At 34.5% G+C, this 19,991-nt stretch overlaps 2 protein-coding genes across 4 annotated transcripts; one reads left to right on the top strand and one right to left on the bottom strand.

Moving 5' to 3' along the window:
• The first annotated feature begins 404 nt into the window (after nt 1–404).
• LOC108339235 (uncharacterized) lies at nt 405–1,346 on the top strand. The gene has a single exon (XM_052878127.1). It carries the CDS (start codon nt 405–407, stop codon nt 1,344–1,346), a length of 942 nt encoding a protein of 313 aa, XP_052734087.1.
• A 12,331-nt stretch (nt 1,347–13,677) lies between these two features.
• LOC108339236 (phosphatidylinositol 4-phosphate 5-kinase 8) lies at nt 13,678–19,396 on the bottom strand. Of its 3 annotated transcripts, none has more exons than XM_052878386.1 (4): nt 18,899–19,396; nt 18,211–18,748; nt 17,295–17,553; nt 13,678–13,931 (listed from the first exon to the last, which is right to left on the bottom strand). In XM_052878386.1, the coding sequence occupies exons 1-4, from the start codon at nt 19,089–19,091 to the stop codon at nt 13,926–13,928; spliced, it is 996 nt and encodes a 331-aa protein (XP_052734346.1). In that variant the 5' UTR covers nt 19,092–19,396; the 3' UTR covers nt 13,678–13,925. The 3 variants fall into 3 exon arrangements, with proteins under 3 accessions (XP_052734346.1, XP_052734344.1, XP_052734345.1); XM_052878384.1 differs by having other exon boundaries at nt 13,678–14,341; XM_052878385.1 differs by lacking the exon at nt 13,678–13,931 and adding an exon at nt 15,822–15,956.
• Nucleotides 19,397–19,991: the final 595 nt, after the last annotated feature.

The raw sequence follows: 19,991 nt of genomic DNA on the forward strand, positions 1-19,991 counted from the left end.
AAAGCAAGGAAAAGTATCGTGTCGTGTCTCTCTTCGTCTATTTCTGCCATATTTTTTAGTGAAAAAAATTAAAGTATCAATGTCATGTCTCTTTGAGTCTACTTCTAACATATTTTTTTAGTGAAAAAATTTAAAGCACCATGGTTGGAAATACATAAAATTCAATGGGAACTAATCCACGTGCATCTTTATCTGTTAAAAGTAGAAGTAAAAATGCTCTGGGAAATCGATATGATATTGGATGGAAACATGGATTTGATGTAATGGTAATGGAAGAAAAGTAAAATGCAACTATTGCTCAAAGATTGTAAGTGGAGGCATATTTTAGATTTAAGCATCATCTTGCTAGAACTAGGGAAGATTCTGAACCTTGTGCTTCTGTTTCGGATGAAATAAAAAATTTGATGATAAAAATAGTTGCAGAAGCTAAGAATGCTTCATCAAAGAAAAGAAAGATAACTATTGGTGAAAATGAGGAAGAAAGTGAGAGTCTTGAAGGAGGACACAAGGTATTCGGTTTTAAAGGAAAAGAAAAAGTTACTACTACTAGCAAGGGGGGAGTCCAAGCAACTATAAATCAAATGATGAAAAAAGGATACAAAGAAGTTGATGCTCAAGTGGCTGAATTTTTTTACACCAGTGTCATTCCTTTTAATGTAATTAGAAATCCAGCATTTGCAAAGATGTGTGAAATGATTGGTAAGTATGGAGATGGATACAAACCACCATCTTATCATGATATTAGAGAGAACCTCTTGAAACAAGCTATGAGGAAAACAAATGCAAATCATGAGGAATATAAGGAGGAGTGGAAGAGAACTGGATGTACAATTATGTCTGATGGTTGGACGGATAGAAAAAGACGTTCTATTTGCAACTTATTGGTGAATAGTCCTAAAGGGACTTTTTTTCTTTATTTACTTGACACTTCAGACATTTCAAAAACAGCTGATAAAGTTTTCAAAATGTTGGATGATGTTGTCGAGTTTGTTGGACAAGAAAATGTTGTTCAAGTTGTCACTAATAATGCTACAAATTTCAAGGTAGCCGAAGAGTTGTTGATGCAAAAAAGGAAAAAATTGTATTGGACTCCATGTGCAGCACATTGCATTGATTTGATATTTGAAGATTGTGAAAAGAAATTAAAGGTCCATGAATTGACCATAAAGAAGGGAAGAAAGATTATAACTTACATTTATGGGAGATCAATGTTGATTTCCTTGTTGAAAAAGTTCACTAAAGGTAGAGACTTGATAAGATCGGGTGTGACTAGATTTGCCACAACTTATTTAACTTTTGCTTGTCTTCATGAATTGAAGGCATCATTGTTGACCATGCTTAGCTAAGAGGAATGGAAGACAAGAAAGTTTGGAACTTCACAAGAGGGGAGAAAAGTAGAACATGTGGTATTAGATAGCCGGTTTGGAAGAATGTCTCCACATGCTTAAAAGTTGCTGCCCCTCTTATGGTTGTCTTAAGATTAGTGGACTCAGATGTAAAACCTACAATGGGTTTCATTTATGAAGAAATGGATTGTGCAAAGGAGAAGATTAAGTCTAACTTCAACAATATCAAAAAGAGGTAAATTTTCAAACATTTACTCATTCAATGTTTAATTACTTATGTGTGAAATTATTTCTGATATAGCATAATTGATGTAGTTATGAAGAGGTTTGGAGAATAATTGATGCTCGATGGGATAATCAACTTCATAGGCCTTTGCATGCAGCTGCCTATTATCTGAACCCCCATTTCCACTATGAACCTAACTTTAGATGTGAAGATGGTGGAGAGGTGAAAGAAGGATTGTATATTTGCATGAGAAGATTGATACCAGATATGGTAGAAAGAAAAAATAATAATTTACAAATTGTTGAATTTCATTATGCTAGAGGACTTTTTGGATGAAAGATGCAAAGGAGTGTAGGAAAGAGTTAAATCCTCGGGAATGGTGGGAATTGTTTGGTGATGGAACTCCGGAGTTGAAGAGATTTGCTATTTGAATTCTAAGCTTGACTTGTAGTTCTTCTGGATGTGAGCGTAATTGCATCTCATTTGAAATGGTAATTTAAATTATTTTTAATTTATAAATTTCTTTATTATGTTTATATCTTCACTAAAAATATTATATTTCATTTTAGGTTCATACAAAGAGAAGGAATCGTTTGCATAAAAAAAAGAGGATTAATTTAGTTTATGTGATGTATAACTCCAAGTTGAAAAGTAGACAAATTCGAAAAACAGTAACTCTTCCATTTGATGACATTGAATCAGATGATGAATGGATAACTGAAGAGGCAAATTATGTTGTTGAGATTGAGCAAGTTGAAGGTGAAAATGATGGTGAAAATGTTCACTTAGATGGAGCAACAGCAGATCCTGCTCTAGATGCTCTTGATCTTGATAACATAACATTTGGGGACAATGAGGATGCACAACATTCATCAGAGGAAGAGTTAGATGAGGATGATGATGGAGATGATGATGCCATTATTAGAGGATTAGAGGATTAGACATAGAGACTTTGACATTTCAATTTATGTTTTACAATTTTTCTATGAACAATATTTCTATGAACTTATGTATTTGAATTTATATAATTTTGTTATCTTATTTGAATTAAGATGTTATTTATATATTTTTTTCATGTAAAGTAAACTCTTACGAGTTTACTGGACTCTCATGAGTTTACGTAAACTCTCGAGTTTGACAACTTTGGACGTGACACACTAGTGTGGATTTTTCTAATAATGTGGCTCAGTGAACAAGTTAATGACATGGAACTTCATTTTTTAAAATAAAAAATTAGAGAAGTTTTTGTGGAAACCCTAATTACAGGTCGTATTTTTTGCTCATTCTTCTTGTTTTTCCATTCCCTTCCATACTCTACGTGGCACGCTGATGTGGATTTTTCAGATGAAGTGGCTTAGTGAACAACTTAATGATGTGGATTTTCATTTTCATAAATAAAAATTAGAGAAATTTTGTGGAAACCCTAATTAAATGTCGTTGCTCCTTCTTCTTCTTTCATGCTCTTCCACACTTTTTCACATCTTATTTCAAATCTTACTTGTTACCAATGAAGAGCATTGGTGTCTTGAAGATATTATGGTTTTTGATGATGCTACAAGATGAAGAACTTGAAGACTTGTGTTGTACTTATTTTAAAAGCATTTTGTAGAATTAATTGTATAGGAATTACTTTGCTGATGGCAGATAATTGATTATTGGGTGTGATAATCGATTATCATGAGCCTGTTTGGAGAAGAGTTGCTCGCGCAAATAATCGATTATTGCTCAGGATAATCGATTATTCCAGTTTGAGTCACTATTGCCCAAGTTGCGCAAATAATCGATTATTCCCAAGATAATCGATTATCACCTTTTTGAAAACCCCATAACGGACACAAATAATTGATTATCACTTATGATAATCAATTATCACTGACAGTTGGGAGATGTCTTTTCAGTTTCTGACCCTGCACGAACTTGAGCTTATAAATAGAGGTCTTCACAACTCTTAGAATGTAACTTTTCATTTTGAGAGTATTAGAGTTGTGTGCCTAAGGGAAGCTCTCTGTGAGTGAAAAGGGAATCTATGCCATTTTGAGAATACAGTTTGTCGGAGGAAGTTCTCAAAGTGATAGTGTGCTCTTGCCAAGTCTTGTGAAAAGGAGAAGCTCGCGCTTTGTGTGTCAAAGGTCGGAGTGATTCTTTTCAAGTTGGCTGAGTTGTCTCTTCCGGTTCGTTTGTCGAAGGAAGGTTCTCTCGTTCGTTTGTCGAACGAAAGGTGTTCTTGTTTCTTAATCTTTACTTCATATCTTGTAATCTATACAAACATTATTTTAGTGAAAAAGATTAATCACTATTCATAGTGATTAATGACTGGACGTAGAATCTTTTGATTCGAACCAGGATAAAATTTCTGTGTTGATTTTCTTAAACTCTACACTCTTGACACTCTTAGCACATCAACTGTTTGATAAAACGTTTAAGAGAAAATTAAAGGAATCGTTTTTAAATTTGACCGAACAAGTTCTTTACTTTTAACAATCTGTATCGTACTTTGTGTTTTTGATATTTCTGCTGCGCAAAAATCGGTACCGGTTGTTCCAACATTACTCTCATTAATCGCATCATTTTAATATATTTAAAGAACATAATTAATATTTATGTAATTAACTCAATATAAAATATAAACAAAATTGTTTAAAATATTTAATAAATATATCAATTTTAATAAAGAAGGTTTTTAACCAAGCTACCAAAAGGAAAGAAGGTTTTGCAAAAGAGGGTCTATAGGTTAAAAGAAGAACGAGACAGTAACAAAAGATATAAGACTAGACTCGTAGTGAAAGGGTTCCAACAAAACTAGGGTATTTACTTCACATAAATTTTCAATCTTGTGGTCAAGATGCCTACCATTAGAGTAATCTTGAATATAGTAGTTGCAGAAAATCTTCATCTAGAGCAGTTACATGTGAAAACTACATTCATATATAGTGATCTTGAGGAGAAAATCTTTATGGCACAACTAGAAGGTTTTGAAGAAAAAGGCAAGGAAAATCTTGTATGCAAGCTTCATAAAAGCTTGTATGGATTGAAACAAGCACCGAGAATATGGTACAAGAAGTTTAATGACTTTATGAGAAACTCGAGTTTTCATATATGTGAAGAAGATCATTGTTGTTATGTGAAAAAATATGGTGATAGTTATATCATCCTTGCTTTATATGTTGATTGCAATAACTAATATGGCATAAATTAACAAGTTGAAGAAACAATTGTCAGAAAATTTTGAAAGAAAGGATCTTGGCCCAGCCAAACAAATTCTTGGTATAAGAATCTCCAGGGATAGATCTGAAGGTATATTAAACTTTTCTCAGAAGAAATATATAGAAAAATTGCTTACTAAATTCAATGTTGGAAATGCTAAAACTATGAATACACCTTTGGGAACTCACTTAAAGTTTTCAAAAGGGCAATTTTCTCAAATAGATGAAGAAAAAAGTTACATGTCTAAAGTTCCATATGCATATGTAGTAGGGAGTTTAATGTATGTTGTGGTTTGCACCAGACTTGACATAGCACATGTAGTGGGAGTTGTGAGTATGTTTCTATCAAATCTAAAAAAGGAGCATTTAGAAGGTGTGAAGTGGATATTGAGATATTTAAGGGGCACTTCAAATATGCATTTGTCGTTTAGAAGAAATAATCTCACTTTACAAGGGTTCTCTAATGCAAACTTGAGAAGAGATCTGGATAGTAGAAGGAGCACAACAAATTACATCTTTACATTGGGTGGTACAAGTTGGACGTCTAAACTTCAAGGAAGAGTCTTCCTCTCAACCATTGAAGCTGAGTATGTACCTTTCTCAGAAGCAACGAAGGAGATTATATGGTTGAAGAACCTTTTAAAAGAATTAAGTAAAAAGCAATATGACCCTCCATTATTTAGTGATAGGTAAAGTGTTATATCTTGCTAAAAATGCCGTTCTCCATTCTAGATGCAAGCACATTGAATTGAAGTATCATTTTATCATAAACTTGATAAATGATGGAGACTTGTCTTTGTTGAAGATTCCAGATGTAGAGAATCCAACTGATATGTTAACCAAGATTGTCACAACAAATAAGTTTAGGCTTTGTATTGCTCATTTGGACTTCAAGAGTAATTGATGATGAAGACAACTACAGTAGGGGATAATGTAAATCAAGCTCCAAGTGGGAGAATTGTTAGTATTGTAGAGCTTAATTTAGTCTCACATTGTTTAATATTGTGAGAAATTGTTCTCTATTTAGCTATATATAAGCAACCCTCTATAAAGCTTGAAAGATACACCAAAATAAATGTACTTCCTAGTGTAGTCGTGGACGTAGGCATTTGTATGCTAAACCACGCTAAATTCTTGTCTCCTTTATTTCTTTATTTTCTCTTTTATTGTCTTATTCCTAATATAAATACTTGTTCTCATCCTCATACCCAATTGAAAAAATTGAATATTACACATGTATAAACTGTACTGTATGGCCACACAGCGATATAGTAGGACAGACCGAATGAGACCACTAAGAAGGGACGACTGACCGTATAGGTTGATGTCAGCCACCACGCGTCATGTGATTCGGATAAACAACATACTCATCGTTCGGTTAGGAAAGAAGGGAGACCGGAAGGCAACCTACAACGATAATCATCCTTAAACATCACCTCTAATTAAGATTATTGGTTAGCGTTACTTAGTAGGTAATGGGTCATGATTGAGTTAGGTGATTACATTTATTACGAATTTAAGACTTTGCAGTGACACCCGAACGAATTAATTACTAACTTGAGCGTTAGAGTGTTTTTGACAAGTACACCTAAACGATTTAGAGCACAACCAAAAAAAGATCTTGATAAAAAATATTGGGAATTGCCTAAGTTGACTTGAAATAAAAATGTGAATGAGTGTTTTATAGAAGATCCTCGATCCTACACCCGAAACACAAATAAATGTGAAAAATCTTTCTTGAAATATAGAGAAATTCAAATAATACATAAGACAAGTTTATTTGTCATTTCCTATCTTCAAAAATCCCTGCAAAAGAAAAAATCATTTTTTATAACAGTGAAAATTTGTAAAATAATCTTTACCAAACCTTCTCATTTAACTGACAAAACATGAATGGTAAAAAGAGGTGAGCATGAATTGATTTTTATCACTTTTGATAAGATGTAGTCACGTCAAATTTTTAAAAGTATAAAGTGATTATATATATATATATATATATATATATATATATATATATATATATATATATATATATATATATATATATATACTAGTGCAGTAAAGGGAAATGACAGCGGTTATTTTCGCCTATCCGCACCGATTCTGCAATCGAGGTATATACTGGCGAGGTAAAAAGTCTACCAGTTTTTACCTCGATTTTGAACCAAGACAAAAAGGTGTATGCTTTTGCCTCGATTCAAATGCAACTGAGGAAGTAGAGGGTGTTCATTCTTTTACTTTCTTTTCTCGCCAGACTTTTAACCTCGATTGTTGGTGAACTGAGTTAGTAGAGGAGGTCTTATGCCTCGGTTTGGAATTGAACCGAGGCAGTATATGATTATTTTTTTCTTCAACCATTATGTAATTAATATGGGAAGACTTCTACTTTATTGTCTGTATCCTATCGTCTCAAACCAGATAACATCAGGACTCATGCCTTGAATTCCTAACCAGGTACCGAGTCTGTTTAGACATAGGTTCAGAGTTTTTCAACTGAAAAAAGTTCTGTATTTCTACTACAAACAAATCTATACTTTATAATCAAAGCTTATACAAAGATATGTGATAAATATAAGAAAAGAAAAGGAAGCAGAAGGGGTAAATGGAAGAGCAAGTGCAATGAAGGGAAGAATCACATAATGAAGAATATGGTCCAACTTTGTTGACTTGAGGTCTGTCTGTGCAGTGTTGTATCCATGATAAGTTTAGGGAGACTTGTTAGACCTTCTCCTTAACACAATAATCCATGTGATGACTTCCAAGAATAAGGCAACTACGCCCAACGCAATAAGCACTCCAGTGTAAGTAGTTTTCCATTTCTCATCAGGATGCAAGATCTTAAAGCCTCAAGACTCAGAACACGGAGAAGGAAGTCTTGCAGGTCCATCGAGAGAGAGAAACTATCTAGCCTCTTCATAAACGGGTTGTTATTTCAGAAAACAACAAAACAGTGTGAGAATAACACATTCAGATGCAAAGTATGCGTATTTCTTCATAACTCATCACTATTTTCATATATCCATTACCAAGTATAACTTGTGATGGCTACAGGTAAGGTAAGAAACTAGCTAGGGGATGAAGAATTAATGACAGAAACTGGAACTTAGTGAAACGGGTTAGAGAGAGTTAAAATCACACAGCTGGTGACCTGAATACAGAGAAAACAACGTTAATTTGATTTTTCAAATCACAGTCAACAAGAATTGGAAAAGCATCATTAGAACACTTCCATAAACACTCGGTGTGCGTTTCAACGTTAGAGAAATGTGAGAGTGAGTTATAACCTAACGATTTTTCACCAAGCAACACTAAAATTGGGGATGAGGATCTAGATTAGAACCCTAGGAGCTGTTATCGAGAAGCTGCTTCACTCCCAACGGCCACCGCTTGCTCTTCACTCCAGAGGTGATGCACTCGCAAGCAAGGTGGAAGCCGCGCTCGTAGCTGTCACACACGACGAGGTGGTGGTGGCTCTTGGCGGTAGGGTTTTGGTGAACAAGGAGGAAGGCGAAGGGATCTCGTTAAGGTGTCTTCGGTTTTGGGTTTGGTCACCTTGAGTCTCTGCATGGAGGGGGAGATTTTGGAGTCGAGGTAGATCTCTGCCGCCTCGTAGATTTGGTTGCCCACGAGACTGCGACAGCACGCTGCGGAGGCCATATCTGACGTACGACCCGAACGGATGACCATTACAGTGGCAGCCACCGATGCCGCCATGGAGAGGATTGCCTTGGCGGTGGCGAGGTTTGAATCGGGCGTTGAAGAGGAAAAGAAGGACATTGTGGCTTATTGGTTTAGGAAAGAAACGGTAGTGGCCTTGTCTGTAAGTGAGTTTTTATCCATTAGTATATATTGGGATGCGTTTAGCGTTTGAGAGTGCAAAATTTTCAAAGGGGAAAATGCAGAGAAGGAACGGTGACCCCCAACCAACGTATTTGACTAACTCTATAGCCTTGCAGACCAAGATAAGACATCAGAAATAACAACCTTATTAACTCGACTCTTTACTTAACAAAGGCGTAAACCTCCAAAATATTTTAAAAAATAAAATTATTAACAACTATATGCCTCGGTTATACTCAAAATTGAAGCATAAACATGATATTGCCTTAGTTGGAAGATAACCAATGTCGTAAAGCAGGGTTTTCTACCTCAATTGTTCTCAGAACCGAGGCAGTAGCCTTATTTTAAAAAGTCTGACAGGTGAAAAGTTCTCTTTACAGGTGGGCAGTAGTGTTTTCTGCCTCAGGTGTTCTCAAAACCGAGGCAGTAGCCCCCTTTAGGCATCGGTTCCTAGACAACCGAGACATATACTTTCGCTAAAACTACGAAAATGCCACCGCGCTTTGATACACTTCGGTTTCAATAAAACTGAGACGTATATAACGCGTTAAAAAAAACTTATTTTTTACTAATGATATATATATATATATATATATATATATATATATATATATATATAAGTATAAGTATATCATGATACAGTTGAAAAAATAGAAGATAGAAGTGCTTCTCTTGTTAACCTTTTCTTAACCTCATTCATTCTAATCTATCAAATACTTAAGGTAATTTAGCTTAGTTTTGAGTTTTCCATTCTATGTATACTTTATTTTCCTCTGTATATTTTTTTTTCACTCATCAATTTAGTTTAAGAAAAAGCCTATCACGTCCTAATATTAGTTGGATATAAGATTTATTTAGGTAAGGAGAGTTAATTAAAAACCCTTAATGAAATTTTAAAATTTTCGTTGTTGCTTATCTTTTATATACATTGATATGATTTTTTTTCCTTGTAATTTGTATTCAAAACGGATTCCTAAACAATGAAAACCTGTTGATTGATTAAAGTTTTTTTTTCTAAACAAAATTGTTGTTCAAAAATTAATATTTTAATTCATCTTTTCCGGTTAGCTAGCTTTATAGTATTGTTAGAGTTGTATATTAATGTTGAAACTAATGTTGAAACCTCCTTATATGACAAATAAATAAGGTTGAGATGGAATCTTCAATAATTATATTGTAATATACAATTTATTTTTGTACATATACGTGCTTAGCTTAGTTGAGTTTAAGGGTATCCAACCTTCAAAAGAAAAATATTTGAAATTAATATCATAATATTATTTGTATTGTATATTGAATGTTTTAACAAGTTGAAGTTTTTGAAAATGTTGAAATTATATATATTATATTGTCTATTTAGTATTTAGTGCCGTAAAATTTGTTTAATTTTCATAAAGATGTCCATTATTTTTCTTATAAGTATTAAGGAGTTAGAAAATCGTATTATGTCTGTGATTTCTCCATCACAAGAAAATTGCAACCATTAGACTTCTGTCACTAAATTGAGCCAAACGGTGTTAATTTATGGTTGACATGACATGTTGATCTTCATTTTTAAATGACGTGCTTATGTTATTTACTAATAGGAAAGTCTGACATGGACATTTACTTTTTTAAAATTAAAAGAATTGGAAAAAGTTAATTACATAGACTTGGAAATCAAGAGAAATTGGATCTTTGGTTTTAGGGTTCATTCGGAAATCGCGATTTGGTTTTATTTTGATGTAGAAATTTGGTTTTATTTTGATAAAGGATTTCGCGATTTTAGGGTTTCTGTTTTACGCAAATTTAGGGGTTTTTCCTGCTTCTTATTTGGGATTATCTTTCTCTGCAAGTTGCAATTATTGTTTGAAAGGGAACATTGAGGGTTGTGGTTGTGGTTTGAATGCTTGCGAGAAAGGTGGTCACGCGACATCACGATTCAGATGCGATTTGTGGTCATAGAGAGCTCGAACGCGGTTTAGGGTTTGAAAGGGTTTTTCGAATTGGAATTTTTCTATATTAGAGCTCCTATGCTTTTGATTTACAGGTGCAAGGCGCGATGCTCTATGATGAAATTGATTTGAGTTTTCTATGATTAGGTCTGGTGGTGTTTCATGGAGGTTGACGCGCTGCGATGGTGCTCGCGATTTAGGTTGTGCTAATAGAGAAGGCTTGTGCGGTGGCTATCTATGCAAAGAAGATGATGCGTTGAAGTTAGTGGTCGACGCAAGGAAGCACGACATGATTCATGGCGACGACGGCCTGCGAGTTTGGAAGTGCGAGGAAGATGATGTGCGAAAATGGTGGCGGCGCGCGAACTGGTATCGCGTGGAGGTTGCAGCGGTGGTGGTTCGACGACTTCTACGCGTAACACTACGATAATGCATATGGTGGCGAGGGCAAAAAGTTTCTTTCCTTATATCTTATAATTTCAGAGGCAGTCCAACTATTTCAATTTTGTTGTATGTGTTAATTTCTTCAACCTTGTATTATGATTTCAGATATAATTCCTGCATCATCTTCCTCTGAAGAATAAAATAAAAAGATGATCTTATCTGAACCAACATCAGAAGCTAAGTCGAAGGCATAAGCATCAATGAGAACAATTTCTGAAATTAATTCTCAATTTGTATGAACCCTAAAATCAAACTTACTTTTTCTGAATCCCTAATTCGAACAAAGTATGCAATTTAATGTTTAATTCAGTTTTTACAAATTTCTTTCATTAAAAAAATCAAAAGACACATCAGAATCACATACATCAAATAAGATATTCCACATCATTTAAAAATGAAGATCAACATGCCACGACAACCATAAATTAACGTCGTTGGACTCAATTCAACGGTAAGGGTCTAATTGTTACAATTTTCACAAAATAAGGATCAAATTGAGACGTCAAAAAAAGATGATCAATTTAAGATTTTCATCCAAAAATGGGACATGCCAAATTATTAAACATTTAAAAAGTGTATATTGACAAATGGGTAAAGAATTTACCATTTAAGTGACTTCGTGAGTTCAGTGATTTCTTATTGACACTTTAGAAATTCATTTAAGAGGTGTGAAATAAAAGTTAATTTTAAGCTTTATTCAAACCCACTCATAGAATCATCAACTTATTTGTTTTTAAGAATATCTATAGTTTAGATTATTGTCTCTTGGATAGAATTTGAATGGAACTTAAAAGTTATTGTGAGAAAACTTCCTTAATATTTTTAGAAGATATATTTGACCTATCATTAAAAAGAGAAAATTTATCATAAATTCACTTTTAGGACCAATATTAAAACTAAAGAAATAATTAAAAAAGTTTATATTGTATTAGTGAAAAATAACAAATGGATTGCCGCATACATTATAATGATGTTTCCCATAATATTATCGTTGATGCTTGGTTAATAGTGATGGTGCTTGTATTGACATCTCATCATAATTAAAATATGACGATGGTTGCTTTTGATCGTTATCATATCTGCTCTACGATCTAGTGGACTTCATCTAATAGTTTATGAATGCTTAATATAGTTTTAACTAAGGTGTAATGATCAAATATTTTCTAGATAAAATTAAGTTATTAAGAAGTATATTTTAAGGAACACGTTATATATTTACACTTGATTTTTAGAAACAATGGTGTTTCAGTGGGGTCGAGATTAACTGTTTTTAACATCAAAATTCAAATAATCTCCAAACTATCTAATAATTCAAATCTTCTCTAATACTATGTGATATTGTGTAAGTACATGTAAAATTGATTTTGATGTTTAAGTTAGTAAATAATTATTGTGTAATAAAAGTCAACTTTTAGTTGTACAATGAATATAATTATCTATCTCCTTATCTTAAATTTGTATTTATATGTTTCAAAATAAATTTTTATAACTTTTATTTATAGATTTTAAAATAAATTTTCATTAATACATACAGGATCTAATAAATAAAAATACATTACCTGTAAACATATTTAATTTGCAAATCTAACCGATCATTAAGTGACTTACCGATAAATTACTAACTTTTAAGTAAGAATAATCTGATTTTCGACAACTAATTAAGGATGATCCGGTTTCTGAAAACTAATTAAGAAAATGAAGAAATTAACCGTCCAATAACTACTGACCGGTCATTTAATAAAAAAATTGTAAGCTAATAAATGTGATTTATTAATATTTATCCAATGAATATTATGGTGCATATATATTGATTTATCTATATTATTATTAAGAATAATTATAAGATAATAGTCCTACTGTCCGAGGCATACAGCTGCTGGAAGTACAGTTGCCGATATAATAAATGTCAGACAAAAATTGCATAATTTCCATATACGACCAGGCATTTACTTGACATCACATATTATATCACTCTCGCTATAATATCTAGAACCCCACTTCTCATAATACTTGAACTTCAACAACTTGTAATGTGAATATTGCTTTTTCTTATTCCATAATGGTCCATTGTAGACTACATTTAAAAAGATAGCCAAGTCCACATGCAATTATATTTGAACAATGCTAAATAGAAATTACTCACTGCTTAACTAGACTCACCTCCAGTTCACCATCTAATAATAAAAAAAAGGTATATATGAAAGATATTTACAATCATTAAAAAAATAGTCAAAATTATTTTAAAACTTCCAAATTTTGTATTCAATTTCGATATCATAAACTTTAAAATCTTCAAAATTAGTCTATACTTACTAGTTAAAAGATTATCCTGTTCTTCTAGATTATCCCATTGATTTACATCATTCCCACCTTAGCACAACATATTCACTTCAGATTTGATTGTTAACTCAGACATGTATATTTAATTATAAAGTAGAGATCATTTTTATGTTTGAAGAGAAACTAACTATCTTCTTAACATATTTATAAAAACAAAAATATTTAGTCTGTTCCTGTAGAAATTGCTGTCATTACCTTCATTCTACAAGATACAATTCTTTCATTTAATATACCTACTGTACTATTTTACCATTTTACTACATAAAATTATACATGATTGTTTGGTGCATGATCACGGAATTCAGCTTTCTAAAGCTTTAACTCTTCACCAAACACATACAGCATTAGTTGGTGGGCAACTTTTTAAATGCACCCAAATGGACAGATACACTAACATGTTCATGGAAATAGGCCAACATGTAAGTCCTAATCTACATCTTTTTGGCACTTTTGCCTTGCACACTGAAGCTCTATACTCTATTTTTTTCTTCATCTTCTTAACACAAACTACACACCAAAAAGTGAGGACCCTTCTTGCTCCACAATCTGGCATTGAGTTCAATTACCCAAAGTGGTTCCAAGCAGGCACACCTCACACCTGTACCACAATACAAGAAATGGAAACATCTCTCCATTGGGAAGGGGAAGAAAATGTACACAACTTAGTTATCAAGTTTGAGAGAAGATCTCATTATTTGCACGTGTTTATGATTCTCCCTCCTTGAATTCTTCTGCTTCCTTTGCTTTTTCATATCTAATAATGTTCTGTATGCAAACCTATGATGGAGGATGACACATTGACACTGATTGAAGCTTTCTATCATCACAAGATTGAGGAAATGGCTATTATCATTTATCATTATTGTTATGGTGCATCCTATTTTGCACAGCTTTTACAGCTGCAACTCTGGCTGCATTGGCTGATTTATTAGCTGCTGCCACTACTTTATTCATTCCTTCATCCACCTTTGACATGTTGTAAGTTTTCTCAGCAGCAGAATGTGCATCCTACGCAGAATGACAGAAGAAATACCATGGTTTACTAGATTGCTCACGCAGCTTAAGCAGAAAGACACGTTGATGAAGTTGGTGAAAAATCAGGTTTCTTCCTTATGTTGTTATTTGATTATCCTTCTTATGAGTGCATATTTATACCCACATTTATGTTTTAAAATTAAATTTTTGATGAAATTCATGTGCTTGAATGATTGATTTAAAGAGGATTTGTGATGATTTGATATATTGTGTTTGGAATTAAAAGAGACTTAAAAAGTGATTTTAATTGTATAAATTATTCTTGGAAATTCTTACGTTTATTTGTGCAGCTGAAATTATAAGTTCTATTAGTCCAAATGGCAATTTAAGGCTCAAAATCAGGTTTTATTTGGAAAATAATGTACAGATGGGCCAAACAGACAGACTTTACCCTTGCACCTCCTAAACTATCTACATACACTCCTATTTCTGAAACAGGCCAACAACCAAGCCCAAACACTAAGCCTTTTCTCCTACACCCCACTAAGTTTCCTGTTCCTACCCATCCTAAGCCAAACTCCACCAGATTCAGTCACGTGTCCAAATCCTCCAAACACAGATCTAACCATTAAGAAGTTGTCACGTCATTAATCCTCTGCACACCAAATAGACCAACCACATGCTGCCACATCACCCCCCTCTACCACATCATCATCTTTCCCCCAGAAACCCTAATTCCCAAATCCAAACCCTAGCCACCTATGATGCCGTCCACCGCTGCCGCGCAACCTCCACGGCCACCGTTCATCTCCTCCTTTCTCGCCGGCGCATCAACGGACCACCACTCCCGCCACCACAGCGCCTCAACCATGCCGCCCTGTCACCGGACAATCACCATCTTCCTCGTGAGATCCGCCGCTTCACCCAGCACTACCGTCAACCTTCACGCCGTCGCCATCCTTTCCGTCACGCGCAAACAAGTGTCACCGTCGCACCACCAAACCGCTTCCGTCACTGCCGTGCCACCACCACGTCGCGACCTCCATCATCAATCTCCATCTCTGATCGCAACATCACCTTGTGGGACACCTTGCCGCCTCCACGCCACTCGCGCCTTGCCACTACAGCACCACCGCTGCCATGACCGCAACCACGAACTCCGCCACTGCCAGCAACTCGTACTGCCAGCAACTCGCACCGCCATCACGATTCACGTTCATCACCATCAACACCATCGCGAGTTCTTCATCGCCCCAGCAATCGCGATCCAACCTGCATCAGAAACACAACTCGCGAGAATCACCCAAACCTTAAGCCGTCGTTGCACAACAACCACCTTCATCGTCCTTCGCCTTCAAAGTGCTACCCAAATAGCCACCGCGTCGCTGTAATCACAGACAAGAACCAAGAAGGGCTTTCAATTCACCAAGTAGCATTGTAACAGGAGGAAGAAGTCGCGCCCATCAGAATTTCTCGCGTCTTCACACATGACGGCTCAAGAGTTTCCCCGTATCCCCAATTTGCTGAAACCCTAATTTTGGGTGGAGAAGGAGATTGACACGTGGCGGGCATTCATTGAGCGCGTCCTTTCTCTGGTCAAAGCTGGTCAACAGTGGTTCTGTTGCAATTTTGGAGAATTCTGAAGGGTCTAAAGTGCAGATAGAGGAAATTTCAGGGCTTATGTGTAATTTTGGAAATTCAGAAAAGCTAAAAGATAAAATTCAGTTGTTGAATTAATTTAATTTGGGAATATCAATAGAAAATATCTTCCAAATAATGTTATAATTATCTAAATCTTTTAGTTATTTGGAAGATATAAGATAAAATATTCTATCAACTGAATATTCAGAGTCCAAGCCCAATCAAGCCCTATATAAAGAGACCTAGGGGAGGCAGAAAAGGGACTTGACTTCATTCATTCATTCACCACTTCTCTCTCTCTTATTTCATGTTGTATTCAACTTTATTCATGGAGAGCTAAACATCTAGAAAGAGCTAAACATCTAGGGCTATTCTGCTATAATTCCATTATGGATTCTAAGGTTAGATTGAGTTAATGCAATTGTTTATTTTGATTATTGCTTTAAGTTGTTCTCTCTATGTTTTTCATCTCTCTATCAAATTAAAAGCAAAGATTCTTGCATCATAATGTGTTTGAATCTACATGCATATTGATTATATGAGTTCTAGGGTTTCTAGGTTTAATTGAGAATCTACTTTGATTTAATTTAGGAACTTTCATATGATTAAATGGTTTTTTACTATCAATTGAGAATGTACTTTGATTGGTAGTAATAATTTCAACTATAATCAATTGAGAATTTACTTTGATTGATTAACTTTTAATTTGGTTAGGAGATTTAAGAATAGACATGATTAAACACAATAGGATTTGATTGAGAATGTACTTTGGTTGAATTCATTGTGAATAATCTAGAAAGGTTTTGCATTTGATTGAGAATTTACTTTGGTTAAGTGCATGATCGCTCTCAAATTAATTAAGAATGTACTTTAATTAATTTGAAACTTAAATAATAATCAATTGAACAATTATCTGTGAATAACCGATGATGAATCTATCTTGGAAAAACAGTGAAATTAGCCTATTTCATTATAATCGTTTTTAAGTTTCGTATTTGTTCTTTAAACCTTCTCCAAACATCATTTTTATTCTTGAACATTGCATTACATTCATAAAACATCATTTTTATTCTTGAACATTGCATTACATTCATAAGATTCAAATATTAAAAGGCAATTTCGTATTCATTGGGAGACGACTCAGGGTTACTTTAATCCTATCTACTTTCTTGAATACTACTTGGCAATACTGAAGTTGTCTTGAAAAGTAGTATTAATTTGATAGCTTCAACGATAACTTATCACCTTCATAATAACAACCATGAAGAAACAAGGAAAGGAAATGTTCTTGGTATAAGTAACTACATGCATATTCATCAACCATAAGTGCAAAATATAACATTACCTGTACTGCATTGGAAACCTTGGCATGGTCCACATCACACGGAGACCCATTAGGACTGTTATGTCTTTTAGGATCATCAAGAATTCCATTGTGCCAATGACCACATTGTGTTTCCCCATTTCTAAAAGTGTACATTCCAAGTCCTTGTCTTCTTCCTTCATGCCATGCCCCCTCATACTGATGACCATTCTGAAATTGATACACTCCAAAACCATGCATCTTGTCTGCAAAATATTCCCCAGCGTATATGTCCCCATTTCTGCAGTACACATAAAATGAGACTGTAAAGACATTTAAAAGATACTTCTAGTATTTGTTGAATAAACCAAGCCTTTTCCACCACCAGTTTTCTACTGTAATGCATTCAATATACGTGCAGAACTAAAGATACCACAACATTAATGAAAATAACAGCCTTGCACCACCTTCCAATGAGACTGTTCTTTGATCCGTGCTAAAAAATGAGAAGTGGTTAAGAATAGGGAAATTATACATTTCATGAAACGTGGATCAAATTCATTATTGAGTTCAAGTAATTGAGAAGCATTGATATAAGCCTTGTTTGAATAAACTTTTCAAAAGACGCATAAAAGAAGAAAAAAAAAGGTAAAATGAATTAAATTCATCTTATATTTTAAGATTAGTATTTCCATGTATTAAAATTCAGCTTTTGCAGAAGTTAAATGAGAGGGTTTCTATAAACTGACACAAGTGTAATCTAGTCTTAACTCAATAGAAACTTAATTAATCCAGTTTTACTTCTTTATTTTCATCTCCTATGAAGATTTTAATGAGACCTTTATCCATACAGAAAGCTAAGCTATCCTAGTAACATTAAGGACTGAAATGAATGACACTTTACAACATCATAACTAAAGCATCTGGACAAATTGTAAATTGAAAAAAAAAAACACACCTGAAATGGTACTGTCCGTGTCCATGTTTGACACCCCATTTGAACTCCCCAACATAGCGGCTCCCATCATAGCAAGTGTGGTCTCCAAACCCATGACACTGCCCATTAGACCACTCACCACCATACACATCACCATTGTAGAACCTGTAGATCCCCATTCCATGCCTCAAACCCTTCTTATACTGCCCTCTATACCTGCTGCCCCTTGCCCATGTCTCAACACCATACCCATCATACTTCCCATCAACCCAATCCCCCTCATACCTCCCACTCATGTGATAGTGATAAACCCCACTCCCCCAACACTTCCCCTTCTGGAATTCACCCTCGTACACATCCCCATTGCTGTGAACTTGCACCCAACACCCCGAACTCGTGCTCTTCGTTTGCTTAGGATTGGACCCAATAGACCACACCACAGGGTGAGTAGAAGGGGAGGAGGAAGAAGTAGAAGATGATGATGATGATGATGATAATTTGACGGGGAACAGTCGAGTGAAGAGCAACAGTCCCAGATTGAGGGAAATCAACAGCGCTGCTGAGAAAGCAATCACGAAAAAGAAATCGAAAGGTTCAGCGTTTGAAAAGAGAAAGTAGAGGGAGGGGGGGGGGGGGGGGGGGGGGGGGGGGGGGGGGGGGGGAGGAGATGAGGAAACGGAAGCGAGGGAGAAGGTTCGAAGTTCGAAACTTTGCGCCAAAGGGTGTCGGAAAGTGATGGCAGGGGAGGGTGATGACGGGTATTCTCTTGCGGGGCGAGGCTTGAGATGGGTGGTCGGAGAAGCGTTCATTGTGACATGGAGTGTTTGGTGAGTTTGGTGGCAGTGGATGAATTGAGAAACGGATTCGGGTCGGGTTTTGGTGAATTGGGATTGAAGTGGCATCCTCAGAAGAGAGGTGAGAGTCCTCTTCTCCGATGTGAAGTTGGAGGTTGTGGTGGTGATGCATTAACAGAGAAAGTGACACTATGACAGTGTTGTTTTAATATATGTATGTATGTGTGTAAGAAATTCAGTGATTGTGATTATGGTTGTGTTTTTGTTGATTCTGGGTTTGGTTTATTTGGTTGGAATGAGAGGGAAACAAATGAGTGAAAGTGCAGTGTGTGATTGTTTAGGAACGAATGCAACCAGTAATACCAATGGGATGGGAGCAGAAGAGGAATTTTGAAAGGCGTCCGTGTGAAAGAACAGAGACCTGGGTGTTGTGTGAATTTTCTAAATTGCCACTTGAAGTATAATCTCTCTTTTTATTTTAGTACAAATTGTTTTTTCTAATTTTATAAATAAAATATATTATTTTATTGTAAATTTTGTGTATATATATGTGTGTGCTTGTGGTTATATTATATTTTAATTTACTTATAGATTATAAAAAGATTTATCTTTATAAACAATTATGTGAGTAATTTTACGTCATTTTAAATCATTTTTTAATTTTAAATATAGAACTTATATTTTCAAAGAACTCTTATCAATATTTTTAATTCACTTATTTATTTGAATTAAATTTGAAGGAAATCGCTTTGTAATTTATTTCATTTATATGTATCATCATAATTTCAGAATATGAAATAATAAAAAATTATAAAGAAAATTAAAAATATTTACAAGAATATATCATATCTATTATAACATTTCAATTTTTAGTTTACTAAAATCTATAATCAACATAAATTTCACAATTTAAATTTAAATTTTATTTTTATTTTATTGGACATCTTAATTATAAATTGATTTTATTGAAAAAAAAAATCCTAAATTATTATCTCAAAAGTTCTTCTA

Source organism: Vigna angularis, chromosome 5 (genome assembly GCF_016808095.1).
Source record: "Vigna angularis cultivar LongXiaoDou No.4 chromosome 5, ASM1680809v1, whole genome shotgun sequence".
Taxonomy (NCBI): domain Eukaryota; kingdom Viridiplantae; phylum Streptophyta; class Magnoliopsida; order Fabales; family Fabaceae; genus Vigna; species Vigna angularis.

Bases quoted from the DNA above. Each gene is read 5' to 3' on its own strand.
- LOC108339235 (XM_052878127.1), top strand. From the start codon at position 405: ATGATAAAAATAGTTGCAGAAGCTAAGAATGCTTCATCAAAGAAAAGA.
- LOC108339236 (XM_052878384.1), bottom strand. From the start codon at position 19,091: ATGCCACTTCAATCCCAATTCACCAAAACCCGACCCGAATCCGTTTCT. The intron at 18,749-18,898 runs GTTTCGAACTTC...TTGCTTTCTCAG, and splicing joins CCGACACCCTTTGGCGCAAA to CAGCGCTGTTGATTTCCCTC. The intron at 17,554-18,210 runs GTGTGTTTTTTT...TGTGTACTGCAG, and splicing joins CACGGACAGTACCATTTCAG to AAATGGGGACATATACGCTG.